Raw genomic sequence first — 14,947 nt, 5'->3', positions numbered from 1 at the left:
GCTATGCACCCCGACTCTCAACATAAGTCTGCTTTTATTACTCAAAATGGCAATTATGAATACAAACATATACCTTATGATTTGATGAATGCTCCTGTTTCTTTCCAGATGGTCATGACTCAAGTTCTTAGAGGGTTAACTTAGCGTCAATGTTTAATCTATCTTGACGACATTTTAGTCTTTTCTGAAACATTTGATAACCATCTCACTCATCTTGAACAAATCTTTTCTCGGTAACGCCAGGCAAATTGTTAAAGTAGAAACCAAGTAAATGTGACTTTGCTGCCAAAGAGATTAAATATCTTGGTCACATTATATCTAAACATGGTATTAGAACAGACCCCAAGAAAACACAAGCTGTCAGTACATTTCCGTTGCCTAAAACTCAAAAAGATGTGAGATCATTTCTTGGTATGTGTAATTACTACCGCAAACTTATTAAGGACTATGCTCCTCTAAACAATCTTTTGAGAAAGGATACTAAATTTCATTGGACAGATGAATTTCAGTCATCTTTTGAAACTCTCAAACAGTCTTTAATCTCTTCTCCAATTTTAGCCTATCCAGATCTTAGCAAAAGTTTCATTCTCACATGTGATGCCTCATCTTCAGCTATTGGGTTTGTGCTTGGTCAGTTAGACGGTTCTGATAAAGAACATGTGATTGCTTTTGGAGGTAGAAGTCTCTCTACTTGCGAAAGAAAATGGTCTACTTCTGAACAAGAAATGTTTGCAACTTAGAAGGAATTCGTGCTTATAGAATATATCTTTCTGATAAAAAGTTTACCATCTATACCGATCACAAAGCTTTGAAGTATGTCATGGATCAGAAACGTTCTACAGGTCGTTTAGCACGTTGGGCTATGGAAATACAGGGATATCAATTTGAAATTATTCACAAACCTGGTAAATCCAACCAAGTAGCTGATGCCTTGAGCAGACGACAACACGAAGACGAAATTCATGACCCCACAATTGATTTAATCAAAGCGAATCAGTCAGATATTACTGGCAATCAAAACGACTCTTCTCTATCTACTTCTAAACCTGATTCTATTGAACCTGTTTCTGAGTCTACTCTTGTTGAATCAAATCCAGAACCGACTCAGGTTACACTTTTCTATCACAAGGATGATCAAAATGAAGGTATCTTTGCTCTAGAACCAGATATAGAAGTCAGTTTTTAAAATCCTGATCTTTCTAATCTATCCAATCTTTCAAATTTGCAGCGCGAGTGCCCAGACTTTAAAGATATCTTTGCTTATCTAGAAAATGGAACTTTACCAGATGATAAAAAATTACAAACCAAGGTCATTCAAACTTCTAAATACTTTGATCTTTGTAACGGTGTACTTTATCATTGGTTTCAAAGAAGATTGAAGTCAAATCTACCACTAGATGAAAATGGATCCAACAAATAGCCTTGCCTAGAGTCCTTAGATTAGATGCACTCAATGCATATCATGATAGCAGTCCTGGAAGTGCTCATTTAGGAATTAAGAAAGTCATGCCCGCAATGAAAACAAAATATCATTGGCCTCGGATGCACCATGAAATATATGATTACATTCAATCATGTGATACCTGTCAACGCATCAACGAGACACCCATGCTAGAAACCCACCCCTTACTTCATTACCAGTAGTTAGACGATTTGAAAGATGGCATATGGATTTTCTCAAACTTCACAAAACTTCAAAAGGCTATCAATATGTCTTGCTCATTGTAGACTCATTTACCGAATGGATTGAAGCATTTCCTATGAAAACTCAAGAAAGTACAGAAGTTGCTGACTGTCTCTTTCAAAATGTTTTCGCCCGCTTTGGCTGTCCTAAATATCTTGTCTCTGACAGAGGAAAATCTTTCATGAACTCTCTTGTTTCTTGCCTCTGTGATATATTTGAGATCAAACACTATCTCTCATCTAGTTACCACCTGCAGACCACTAGCCAAGTTGAAAGAACCAACAGCACACTCATTCAATGTCTCCAAGTCACACAGACAAATTAAACATCAGGAAAACTGGCCAAAGAAACTTCCAGGAATCCTCATGGCATTGTGTAACTATCCAACAACTCAATCGACAAGCTTTTCTCCATTTTTCATGACTTTTGGTATGGAGATGAACTTGCCTTATGATGTGAATGCCATTCCTAAAGACAAAAGCTAGGAAACAATGCTCAACACATGATTGAAATCATTAAGAACATCAACCTTGCGAAAGACATTGCTAAACAAAACATTGAAAAGCAACAGGAAAAATCCAAAGAAAGATTATACCAGAAAACCAAAATTCCAGATTTCAAACTTTTTTATAAGGTTCTTATAAATTCTCACACAGTTCAAGTTGGATTATCTCCAAAACTTGTTGAAAAGTACCATGGTCCATTCTATATCTCGAAAATTAGTCCCAACTTCACCTACAAGATCAGAGATTGCAAAGATCGCAAAGAAGTGAAATCATTCATGAATGCTGTACAGCTGACACACTACAATGACCCAGAGGTTGACAGACAACACTTACACGAAAACACTTGTACTGGCACCCAAAATGACAAACAACCACAGAATGATGTACAAGATGAAAACTTACAACAGATTCAAGGTGACGAAAACCAAACTAAATCATCATCAACAGATGAGGAAACAGAAGATGAAGCTGACCATTTCCCCGTTTGATATCAAAAGACTTGTAAAGTACAGACATAAAGACCAACATTTCTGCATAGAATGGACTGATGGGACCAAATCTTGGGAATCTCAAGAAAATGTGCGCCCAGATTTAGTTCAACAATACTTTGAAAAATATACAAAGAAAGGCCGCCTCTGGAAGAAGTAGTGATTATGACTTTGTTTCATGAATTTGTGTTCGATAAACAGTGTTTATAGTTTTTTGATTACTGGTTATTGTTTACATTAGAATTTATTGGTTATAAAGTTATTGATAGTATAGTGGCAATTTAAAAGGCTCTTTCAGAGAAAGCGTCATGTATCAGTCAGATAGTTGAATTGGTAACTATCGCTTCCATGGAATTGATTCAAAATCTATGATTCATTTAGAAAAGGAATAATTATGGTATATAATAGTCATTTTGACACGTTTAAAGTTCCTAGTGCTATATATGTGTCTGATCAACACATCTCTTTCGACTATTTCCTTAACTTATTCTTCTTTATGTCCTTGTAGGTTTTGGTCAATGGCGTTGGTATCATTTCTTCATCTGCACTCTGGTTTGCCTCTTCCATCCATCAAATGCCCTCTCGACACCAGCAAAACACGTAATTACCGAGATAGACAATGCCATCCATCGTCTTAATTATGGCACTATTTTTAAATCAACGGGGAATCATATATTTCTAGCGAATATTGGTTGCAGACCTAACACATATCTCTTCCAAATCAAATAACCAAACCAAAAGGTTTCATTGTAAACAATCATCGTGGCCTTCTGTTAATGATATTGTTGATTTTGTTGCCCTGTGAATAGCCATTCTTTCTTTAGTAGGGTTAATTTTTATGTTTTTCCAAGTCCGAAAATTGCTTTTAATTATTTCATTTCTAAAACAGGTTAAACAAGCTAAATCTGAGTCAGAAATACCTTCTTTTGTTTACAAACCATTTCAACCTACTACCTCCTCTCCAACAGAGTTTGAATATTTGTTACAATTTTTTTTTTATGGAATCATGCATCAGTTTTGTTATCTTCATTTGTTATTTCAATTTTGTTTTTCTTCAATGTATTTCTTTGGTATTCAAAAAGAAAACTGAAATGCACCCCGAGATTATTTTAGAACTTACAACTGGTGGTGAATGTATACTTGTTCCTGTTTTGACGTTACCAAATAAAAATACTGATCAGAAGACTTGACTAATCAAGTTTGTTGACATACACAAAGTTGGGAATGCTCGTAAGTTTGAATTGACTCGAACGAGGAACAGTTGCTAGTTGTTTATGTTTTATAAAACAGACACTAGCCTAATGACTCGAAATTAAAAAAAAGTTAATAAGGACGCTTACTGGTGATGAAATAAAAGGCTTATAAAACATTATTTCGGTAAGTTCCTGTATATGAACACAACCTTCATCGCGTCGTCAGGATGAACTCCTTGATAGTTAACGTAATTTGCAGTTTTATAAACTACACAAATCAAATTGAAAGTTGGAAGGGGGCTAAACTTATGAATAAAATCTTGACAAACAAGAAAAAAGGGTATTTTGGTTACTGTTATGTATAACTTTGCAAAAAAGTGGGGGGGGGGGTGCTTTGCCCCCCCCCCCCCCCCCCGTCCCCGGTTCCAACGCCTGAGCTACGCGGTTATGTGTTTTCCTTCATATTTGTAATTTTAATCTTTGACAAAATCAATTTGATATTAATTTCTGTAGTAGATATAGTTATTTTGAAAGTACTAACAAATCTTCGAAAGTAGGTCACTGAAGCGTTGAAGCGACCGGACCGGAAGTATTTGATAAAGCATCAGCCGTTTAATATAGCAAAGGTTTATCACACGGATAATATACACCACACGTATGAGATAAAACACACTATAGTCTATACAACTGTTGATAAAGGTATTCATGTTCTCTATAATGATATTAGCTCTGTTATCTTATACTTTCTATCATTATTAATATATCAATGTGTTTGATACGTATTGACAATGGTACTGTGTTAAAGCTGAACACCGCTCGTAAATAGGCACAGTCTGCCATATACCGTATTACTCTCACCACCTTTATCCTAACAACCCCTATATAAGCTGGAGACCTCTTAGCAGTTTTAAGCATTTTGCTGTAGAGGCCTAACCGGTGTGGACGTGTTCCTTGCCTCGCCATGTTACTCGGTGGCGATGAAATTTTCAAGTTTTACGCAACTTTTTCAATCCAGGATAATACTAACATCAATTAAACTGGTCAAAATATAATTTACACACATAATATGCACATTAAATAAGAATAAAATGCATAAATTCCAAAGATCACGAAAGAAATGCTATACGTCGGCCACGATGCAAGAAAACTGCAATCAAATAAGAGTTATAAAAAATCTCAAATATCGCAAACATGTGACATCCAAGATGCTAGATACGCCACCTGAATGTCAAATTGATGTCAACATGCAACTTCTTTATTTCGACATGTAACTTCTTTATGTCGACATGCAACTTCTTTATGTCGACATGCAACTTATTTATGTAAACATGCAAGATAAATATGTTGACCTGAATAATTATATAATTTGTATGATTTTTATCCAATTGCAATTTTCTTGAATGTCAACATAGTTATGTTGCATGTTGTCATAACTATCTTGCATGTCGACATAATTAATAGAAAAATAACTTGCACACAAGGAGCAGAGATATGCCACCATACCTGTGTGACGTTGCCTATTTACGAACGGTGTTCAGCTTTAAGGTGGAATAACACATCATCACAAAATGGATGACCGCTAATCGAAAAGACATTTCGTTTTATTACAAGGATTTTAAGGACTGAAACATGTAATTTTCTCCATAGTCGAGTGGATAAAATGTCGGACTTGTGATCCGTACATCTGGAGTTCGAATCCCGCAGGGGCTTCTGTAGTTATTTACTGGAATTATTATTTTAAATATTAATTTTTTATCCCCAAACTGCAAATATTGTTCGCTTATTTGACATTTGTACAGTTTATATGTCATTATATTTTTCATTATCAAAAAAGTTCCTGTTAATTTGAGGGACTTTGTCCAGGTGTGTTATTCCACCTTAAAATCACCAACAAGTACATTTAATGCGTATTTCTCTCTCTCTCTCTTTCTCTCTCTCTTTCTCTTTCCTTGTTGGTCTGTCATTTATGTTTTTCATTTTACATTAACTATCCCTCCCCCCAAACAAACAAACAAACAAACAAACAAACATCATTTTTATGAAATAAGTAGTCAATTTCGTAATTTGACGTTATGATTAATATACAATGAATCAAATGACATATACATCTTATAGACTACTGCCTATTTTTTTTAAATCTAAATTAATACACATACATGTGGTTTAACTTGACTTACCTGGTGTCATTTGTTTCAATACGAAGTCCTTGTACTATCTGTTGGAAGATATGAATACTGTTTATTTCCATTTGTCACGTCGGGTTCTCCATGTAACAAGCCAACTTTTTAGCAAAGATTCTCAGTCTATAATTGACAAACAGGAATCGGAATATTAAAACATCAACAGCTTTTGTCTACAAACTACAAGCTAAGTTTAAGTTCCCCTTTGGTCAACAAATACTAAACGCTACTTCAGTATGTCCTCTTCTCATTCATTGATACATGTAGTGATTCACATCTTGTATTCAGGTTTCAAATTTTAAAAAATAAAGTTGTAAATACAATCAGATGACTTTGATAAACAATGCCTTACCTGGAAATGAAAGTGAAACATACTGTTTGCTCGTGATGTTGGCCAATATGAATACCTGAAGTCAGGTTTACCCGAATTTATGCTGAATGTGTCTGGCCGATATTTTACACCCGACTATAAAAGTGTCACCTGATTTGTTGCTTTGCTATATAGTCTGTGTTATGCAATGAAAAAATATACTACATTTCTAGAGACGCATTTTTGTCATAAGATAAATGTTTAGCTGTAATATATGAAATGGCTTAAAGAGAGTTATGAAAAATATATTAAATTTGGTATATTTTATCCTATATTTGTGGACATAAAAAAATACGAAAGATCAAGAAAATAAAACCCCTGGCGACGACTAACTTAGTAAAACCTAAACTACCTTCATAGCATACACTCTTATTACTACAGCATCTTTAAGATTGATAGTGATTCAGAGGATAGTCCAATTTTGCGGCAATGTGCTAAAGGTGGCGTTGCTATCCTTATCAACAAAAATCTACAATTCTTTACAAGGGAAATTCCCTGCCTCGCTACTAACAACATTGTTGGTATCCAAGTAACTTTATGCGATGCTGAGCCTCTATTCATCTTCGGCGTAAATCTACCCTCTGATAATGTACTTGACGACTAGAAGGCGAACATTGACATTATGCAAGGTTTATACCAACAATGCTGTCACTACGGTAAAGTCTTATTTGCTGGTGACTTCAATGCAAGCCTCTTACGTGAATTCCATGTTAATAACTCAAAATCCGAAATTTTACGCAACTTTGTAAAGCGATGTGCTTTGTGTACTCCCATGATAGATTTCCGCGTTGAAGGGGCGCAGTTTACCTTCACACCGAAAGAAACTATGAACGATTACATTTTGTTTGACTGTAAAATTGCATGTAATCTAGATCTCTACTATGTTTTCAAAGAAGGGGCAATTTCAATTACATCTGATCACTTATAAGTTTTTGTTTCCTTCAGTCTAAGAGCAAAACTGCATTACCTGGAAAATTCTCATTGCAAACTTGCAGCATGGCATAAGGTTCGTCCTGAGGCTATCAATAACTATAAACAACATACTGAACAGGAGCTGCACAAGATACTTAATAACCAACTACATACAAAAGAAAACATTGAAACTACTATCAAACAATTGTAGGCATCCTAACTACATGTGCCAACTCTTTTATCCCGAAATCGCAAATGAATCCATTCACAAAACCTAACTGGACTTAAAACGTAAAGGAGCTCCACGCGATAGAAAGGTCACTGAGCCGCATTTGGGTTTCCGAGAGCAAGCCCAGAGGTATGGGTTTTCAATCATACAGGAACTACAAACGTGCAAAACGCAACTTTCGAAATGCCCAAAACGTGGAATACGAGATATATCTAAAATCTGTTCACCGAGATCTGGATGAAGCAGCGAAAATGGACATACGTTTATTCTGGCGTCTTGTCAAACAAAGGCGACCTCGACCTTCTAGAATATATCCAGAAATTTGCGACACCAGTGGTACCACCCACAACGATCCCAACGGGGTAGCAAATGCTTTTGCAGAATTTTATGAGGAGATTTACCGCCCATTGGAAGACGATCATTTTGATAATCGCTTTAAGCATGTCATCGAGAGTCATTATACGCGCATAAAAACAAGTGTTTCTGAATCTTCCAGTGAAAATGACATTACACAAAATGATCTAATAAGTGCAATCTCTTATCTTAAAATGCGCAAAGCTCCAGGGATTGGTGGCGTAACAAATGAGCATATTGCGTTCGCTAGTGACCTTATCACAAAATGCCTCTGTAAGCTTTACAATGCAATAATGACATCAGATATGGTTCCCTCTACATGGAAACAAAGATTTATTGTCCCCATAAACAAAGGTGGTGATAAACTCAAAAATTCCTGCAATAGCTACAGACCTGTTGCTCTCCTGCCTTGTATTTACAAACCGTTTGAGAAAATTCTGTCTAATAGAGTATCTACCTTAGAAACAACCAATACCTTCAACAATATACAACAACAAGGTTTCTAAAAACAACTAGGATGTATAACTGCTTCATTCAATCTTCATGAAACATTGAACCATAATCTTGAACAAGGCAGCAACTTATATATTTCATTCTTTTCGACCCAAGTAAAGCTTTCGATATAGTCTGGACACAGGGACTGTTGTACAAACTCCACAACCTAGCTATTAAAGGCAAATTATGGCAGATTATTGACGACTGCCACTACAATACTGCGAGTGCCGTTATCGTAAACCAAAAAACAATCCAGATGGTGTGATGTTCATCAAGGGGTCAGACAAGGTGGCGTCTTGTCGACATTTTTGTACCTTGTTTTTGTCAACAAGCTTTTAGACAAACTAAAACACTGCAATTCAACATCACTAAAATGCGTTCTGGATCCCAAAAACGTGAGTCCTATGATAGCTGACGATATTTCTTGCATCGCCACATCCCCAGCAAATATTCAACCCATGATGGATATAAGTTACGCATGTGCATGCAAATGGCGCTTTACATTCAACGTATTAAAATCCTGCGTTCTAAAATTCCGTGCCAAACACAATAGTGCTCCGGATAAACCAATAATACTTCTTAGGAACTCTGAAATACCATACGGTCAAAAATACAATCACTTGGGTATTATCATAAATGACAAAGCAAAAACAAAAGACTGCATCTTGAACGCATGCAACAAAGGGTGAAAATCCTTCTATGGCCTATCTGACATCGATATCTCGTGTGTTAATCCTCTTACTATGAATCATCTCTATAAAACGATTGTCATCCCATCTGTACTCAACGGGTGTGGAGCAGTTTAACACAAGAGGATCAAAGGCGTTTAAGCACTTTTCAACATGGGGTTTGCAAGGCTGTCCTAAATCTGTCCAAGCTCAGTCGATCTGACATGTGTGAACAACTTATGGATATACTCCCCATCCATGCCGAAATTGACACCAGAAAACTGTTGTTTTCAGGAAGGCTATGCAACATGAGCACTCTGTGCCTCTAAAAACAAAGCTTCATCTCAAGACTTTTCTCCTTCCTGACACAGCTGGTTGCAGATCCAAGGGGCTTTATTCCAGATATCATCGATATTCGTAGGAAATACAGCTTACATACTTAACTGCTTACCTGGATGACCACAGGTACCTTCCCGCATAAATATTCTTAGAAAAATATTGTTCGATCCACGATCAACGACTTCCACATTCAACAGTGACAAATATGAATGCTCATGGATCCCGACTAATTCCGTCTTTTAACATAACAAACCTTGTAACATCTGGTTATTCGTGGATAACGCAAGTGATATTCGAAACTTCAAGTTCACTTGCAAATTAATTGTATCAACGAAATATCTATGTCTTTCAAAGTGTCATCTGTGCAATTCCACACATGAGGACATTTTTCGTCACGTAACGTTCTCCTGCCACGCTCTCTCTGGCTGTCACAATGAATGGTGGAACACAATTGTTAATTCATTTCATATTGACCTTGGAGCAGAACTGTGTGTCCTTTGTGAGACAGATCTTTTTCTGGTTGTCCTGGGGCGCGAACCACTATCTGTTTTACCTTTATCTCAGGAAAGAAACTTCAGGATTCGAAACTGTTTGTTTGTGCATGAGCACAATACCAACGGCTATGTGCAGCGCTCTTCCGAATATGGCTTGTGTAGAACAAATGGAACATTTGTATCACTTGATCACTTTATGTTTATGATTTATCTGAAAATATTGTTTGAATTGTACAGAGATTAATGTGTTAATTAACTTAATTCTTAATTCTGTATCTCTTTATAGAGGAAATCAAGGATGAATGAATGACAGGCCTGATACTTTAACCACTGAGCTATTACAACATATACATCTAAATCAATTGATACAAACAGTTTAAGAAAACATTTAAATCGCAATCTTGTGACGTAGTGTCTCAAAAAGTATACGTCTCGGTGTAGTGAAGTAACTTAAAATTGAAAACATAATTTTAGTTTTTATCTATCTTCTCATTATTTGCATAAATGAAAATTAGTTTTATATTTTCAAGCATGTCATTGCGTACGTATTAACTGCAATCTTAGCTGTACAACATATTGTAGCGGATGGAAGCCTTAGGGTTCCGTAATACCCAGGGAAGTATTTATTGGTGACTTTGAGTCCCGAACAGAGGGTTAAATTTCATTAAAATAAAAAGGATAATAGCTTTTATCATTGGAATCCTGAAAGCTATTGATAAATTGATGCATTAACAATTTCAGTTTGCATTATCAATTTCTCAATTCAATCAAGAACGTCTACGGTCTGTGATACTGCCGATATAGGTATGCTTTGGCGTGTGCTCTGTTTTGATAATTTACAAAAAACGTTTTATAATAGACCAATCCACACCTTACAAAAGTTATGTCCCTTGACCGCCATCTTTGGGGAAAAACCCATATATTTCTCTCCATAGGCTATGTAGTTTAGAGGGTTGTAACTTCGTCATTTGACATTAAAAATCGGTTTCCTATATTTGATTTCATTTGCATAATATGGTGACATTTTATAAGCATCATTAAAAAATGCATTGCAAGAGTATCTCTCTCTCTTTCTCTCTCTCTGTTGGTCTGTCATTTATGTTTTTCATTTTACATTAATTATCCCTCCCCCAAACAAACAAACAAACATCATTTTTATGAAATAAGTTGTCAATTTCGTAATTTGACGTTATGATTAATATACAATGAATCAAATGACATGTACATCTAATAAACTACTGCCTATTTTTTTTTAAATCTAAATTAATACACATACATGTGGTTTAACTTGACTTACCTGGTGCCATTTGTTTCAATACGAAGTCCTTGTACTATCTGTTGGAAGCTATGAATACTGTTTATTTCCATTTGTCACGTCGGGTTCTCCATGTAACAAGCCAACATTTTAGCAAATAATTTCAGTCTATATTTGATAAACAGGAATCGGAATATTAAAACATCAACAGCTTTTGTCTACAAACTACAAGCTAAGTTTAATTTCCCCTTTGGTCAACAAATACTAAACGCTACTTCAGTATGTCCTCTTCTCATTCATTGATAGTGATTCACATCTTGTATTCAAGTTTCAAATTTTAAAACATAAAGTTGTAAATCAAATAAGATGACTTTGATAAACAATGCCTTAACTGGAAATGAAAGTGAAACATACTGTTTGCTCGTGATGTTGGAATATTTAAATGTTCGGCCAATATAAATACATGAAGTCAGGTTTACCCGAATTTATGCTGAATGTGTCAGGCCGATATTTTATACCCGACTATAAAAGTGTCACCTGATTGGTTGGTTTGCTATATAGTCTGTGTCATGCAATGAAATATTATACTACATTTCTAGGAACGCATTTTTGTCATAAGATAAATGTTTTGTTGTAATATATGAAATGGCTTAAAGAGAGTTATGAAAAAGATATTAAATTTTGTATATTTTATCCTTTATTTGTGGACATAAGTAAATACGAAGGATCAAGAAAATAAAACCCCTGGCGACGACTAGTAATACGTTACATTATAACCATGTTTAAGTACAAATCAACAATGTGCTGATTTTACTTTTGTAACGAAGTTTCTAGTCTTAAGGGGGATGCCCATAAGTATTTAGTTACATGCCGCTGCTATTATAGTATCACAATTTATTTAAGATTTTCTCAATAAAGCACTGGCATTTAAACATGTTGCTATCGTAAAGTCCTCTCATTAGGCGTAGTCACAAAGTTTAATTTTTAATAATTTTTGCTATCATTTTATTAGAATATTGTTATACTGAGTTTAACATAGGCATTACACTTACATTACCACATACTAAATACTTCATTGATTGAAAATAGAAAAAAAGAAGCTGAATTATAATTTGACCGTTAACTGAAAAAAATATATTATAATCATATTTTTGTTTGTCATAAAACATCGTAAAATAGAGACAAAGATGCAAACATATGTTCCGGTTTTCTTCGTTCTGTCATATACAGTGTGTCTCTACTCGAGTGTCGTCATCAGTAAGAGATCAGTTTAGACTGCATGATATATATATGTAACTACCATTGTATAACAAATTATTGTTTTAATCTTGTGTCAATCAGTTAACATTACATTCAGCGCAATGTCTAAATGCCTTCATATTACAAAAGTTTGGACTACTAAAGGCATTGAAATTTTTCATGTTTACGTGAATTGTAGCACATACAGGTGTTGTTTATACAGCAATTACAAAAAAGCTACCGGGTATCACAGAAACAACCGCCTGTGGAAAAAGTTCGGGTGTCGGCACAAACGCAATTCGTGCTTTTAAATTAAAAATTAATGTTTTAAAATAATGAAATTCATAAAAAAAATCAGTTTAGACTGCATGATATATATATGTAACTACCATTGTATAACAAATTATTGTTTTAATCTTGTGTCAATCAGTTAACATTACATTCAGCGCAATGTCTAAATGCCTTCATATTACAAAAGTTTGGACTACTAAAGGCTTTGAAATTTTTCATGTTTACGTGAATTGTATATCACGTGTTCACAGTGCTTCAATGCCACTGCACTTTATACATGTAAAAGTTTAAAGTACGTCAATATGGATTTACTTTTCTGTAGTACGTATACATTGTGTGCATGAATTCAATAAAAGTAATTTAATAAAAATCAATTCAGATTTATCATCAATGCTAAAATGTTAACATTACAATTTTTCCCGTTCATGCCTATAAAAATAAACACAATTTTTTTTTCTTCTCGTTTACTATGATTTTTGTCCTCATCAAATTCCGCATCAATACTGGCATCATACTCCAAGCCATTGTCTCCCTTAGAGTCATATACATTAATGTGAGGAAGGTCACGCACAGACTCACGGTCGTTATAGAAATAGCACCAACACTCGGAGCGGGTGTTCGGTTTGTTTTCTTTGGATTTGGGCGCGTTCGACGGAGAATCTGAATCGCTACACTTTGTATCTTTTGAGTTTGTGTATTCCGCCAATATCACGGTGCGTGTGTACATTTCAGGGTGATCTTCAAAGTAATCCAGGAACTTCATTTTCTCATCATTCACGTCATAGATTTCACCCTTCACATGCTTAAAAAGGAAAGTTTTAAAACTAGATATTCCCGCTAATCAATTTAGCTAAAGCTAATGGAAACAGATATTAAAACATATGTATATTTATACGTAGCTTGCTTGTGTTTGTATCAAAATTGACATCATTCTGCTTTAAAGCAAATTAGTAAAATTCAGTTTTTTTTAATACGCTCAGAATACTAGTACTCAGAACATATAATTAGAGGGACAACTATGTACAATGACGCATTTCTTACCCATCCAGTTCCTGGCACGTGTAAGAGACAAGGCATATTCCAGGATCTCTCAATCACCAGCGGGTACTTCTCCACGGTCTGTCCGACACCGACGAATAAAGTGGTGCCTGTACCAGGATCCATCAAACGGAAGTGATTTGGCTGACCATTTTTCAATGTTCGGTAATCAAATATTCTCATAAAGGTGGTTATTTCAGGACTTGAAATTATAAAAATAAAATAAAAAAAAGCTTTCAAGATTTTATTCCAGACGTTTCTTGCAAAAATAAGTTCCCATAATAAAACACTTAAGTTTGGTCACTGTATGGGAATCATATATATTTAAAACGCAAACCATAAAACAATACGTTCGTATATCGTATAAACTAAATATCACAAAGGGGAAATTATGTATAAAAATCAGTTATGAAAATGATTGGATTTTAAGGACATATCACATGTAGCTACATACCTGTACCACATAGCTAATGATATAATATATATATGCCACTGGGTCAGTTAGAGAGATACGGTTTTATAAGTAAAATATGCGTGTCTAATGATAATTAGATAACTAATAATATTTATTACATCAGAATCAAGGGTAGAATAGAGTTTTATGAATTTACTCAATAAACGTTCATATAAAATCAGTTGATATTTATACCTTATGAGTTATGACTGATATCGTCCCCAATCCTCTGGCATAGTACGGTGGAGCGTGTGTGCCAAAGCAACGAATTATATACTCAGTTCTTCACAGTCATTAGTACCTTGGTATGTATACAAGTACCTTGAATTTAATTCAGCTTTCTGTTAAATTAGTGGATTTGGCATATGTATAAATTAGTTAAAGGTATCGCAACTCTCTTTAAAATGTCATGACAAGAAAAAAAACAACCCAGAGCAAAATCAAAAAACATCCACAGGTGCTTGAGGACAGGACCCAGTCCCCCCCCCCCTCCTCCCGATTTAAACCCCCGTGGTATTTGACTTTTTTGATAGAAATTCCTTATAGTCATTTACACATCCATTTTCAATATCTAAAAATTAACGGAAAATGGGGGGGGGGGGGGTGTTCTGTCCTCAAGCACCTGTACAAACATCATGCAACCTATCACAACCCTAGAATGGGATACGTTATGGTACATGTAAAATAAATTGGGAAGGACAGCATACGGTTGGCTTCAAAACTGATTTTTCTCTTTATGTAAAATTTGAATTTATAAG

At 35.1% G+C, this 14,947-nt stretch overlaps 3 protein-coding genes across 3 annotated transcripts in view; 1 reads left to right on the top strand and 2 right to left on the bottom strand.

Moving 5' to 3' along the window:
* LOC136272182 (uncharacterized) overlaps window positions 1-6,326 on the bottom strand; it is an 82,734-nt gene extending 76,408 nt beyond the window's left edge. Inside the window, exon 1 of the mRNA XM_066073330.1 lies at window positions 6,049-6,326. Within this exon, the coding sequence (XP_065929402.1) occupies window positions 6,049-6,058 (10 nt within the window). The 5' untranslated portion in view covers window positions 6,059-6,326. The remainder of the gene's footprint in view (window positions 1-6,048) is intronic.
* Window positions 1-14,947, top strand: part of LOC105330818 (uncharacterized) — a 480,842-nt gene that overhangs the window by 116,667 nt on the left and 349,228 nt on the right. The window lies entirely within an intron of this gene.
* LOC105325394 (gamma-glutamylaminecyclotransferase) overlaps window positions 13,068-14,947 on the bottom strand; it is a 30,020-nt gene continuing 28,140 nt past the window's right edge. Inside the window, exons 2-3 of the mRNA XM_066072680.1 lie at window positions 13,739-13,899; window positions 13,068-13,499 (exon numbers count right to left, since the gene is read on the bottom strand). Of these exons, the coding sequence (XP_065928752.1) occupies window positions 13,068-13,499; window positions 13,739-13,899 (593 nt within the window). The remainder of the gene's footprint in view (window positions 13,500-13,738; window positions 13,900-14,947) is intronic.

The sequence above is a fragment of the Magallana gigas genome, chromosome 10 (assembly GCF_963853765.1).
Source record: "Magallana gigas chromosome 10, xbMagGiga1.1, whole genome shotgun sequence".
In the NCBI taxonomy this organism is placed as follows: domain Eukaryota; kingdom Metazoa; phylum Mollusca; class Bivalvia; order Ostreida; family Ostreidae; genus Magallana; species Magallana gigas.
This window is presented reverse-complemented; position numbering and strand designations above follow the sequence as displayed.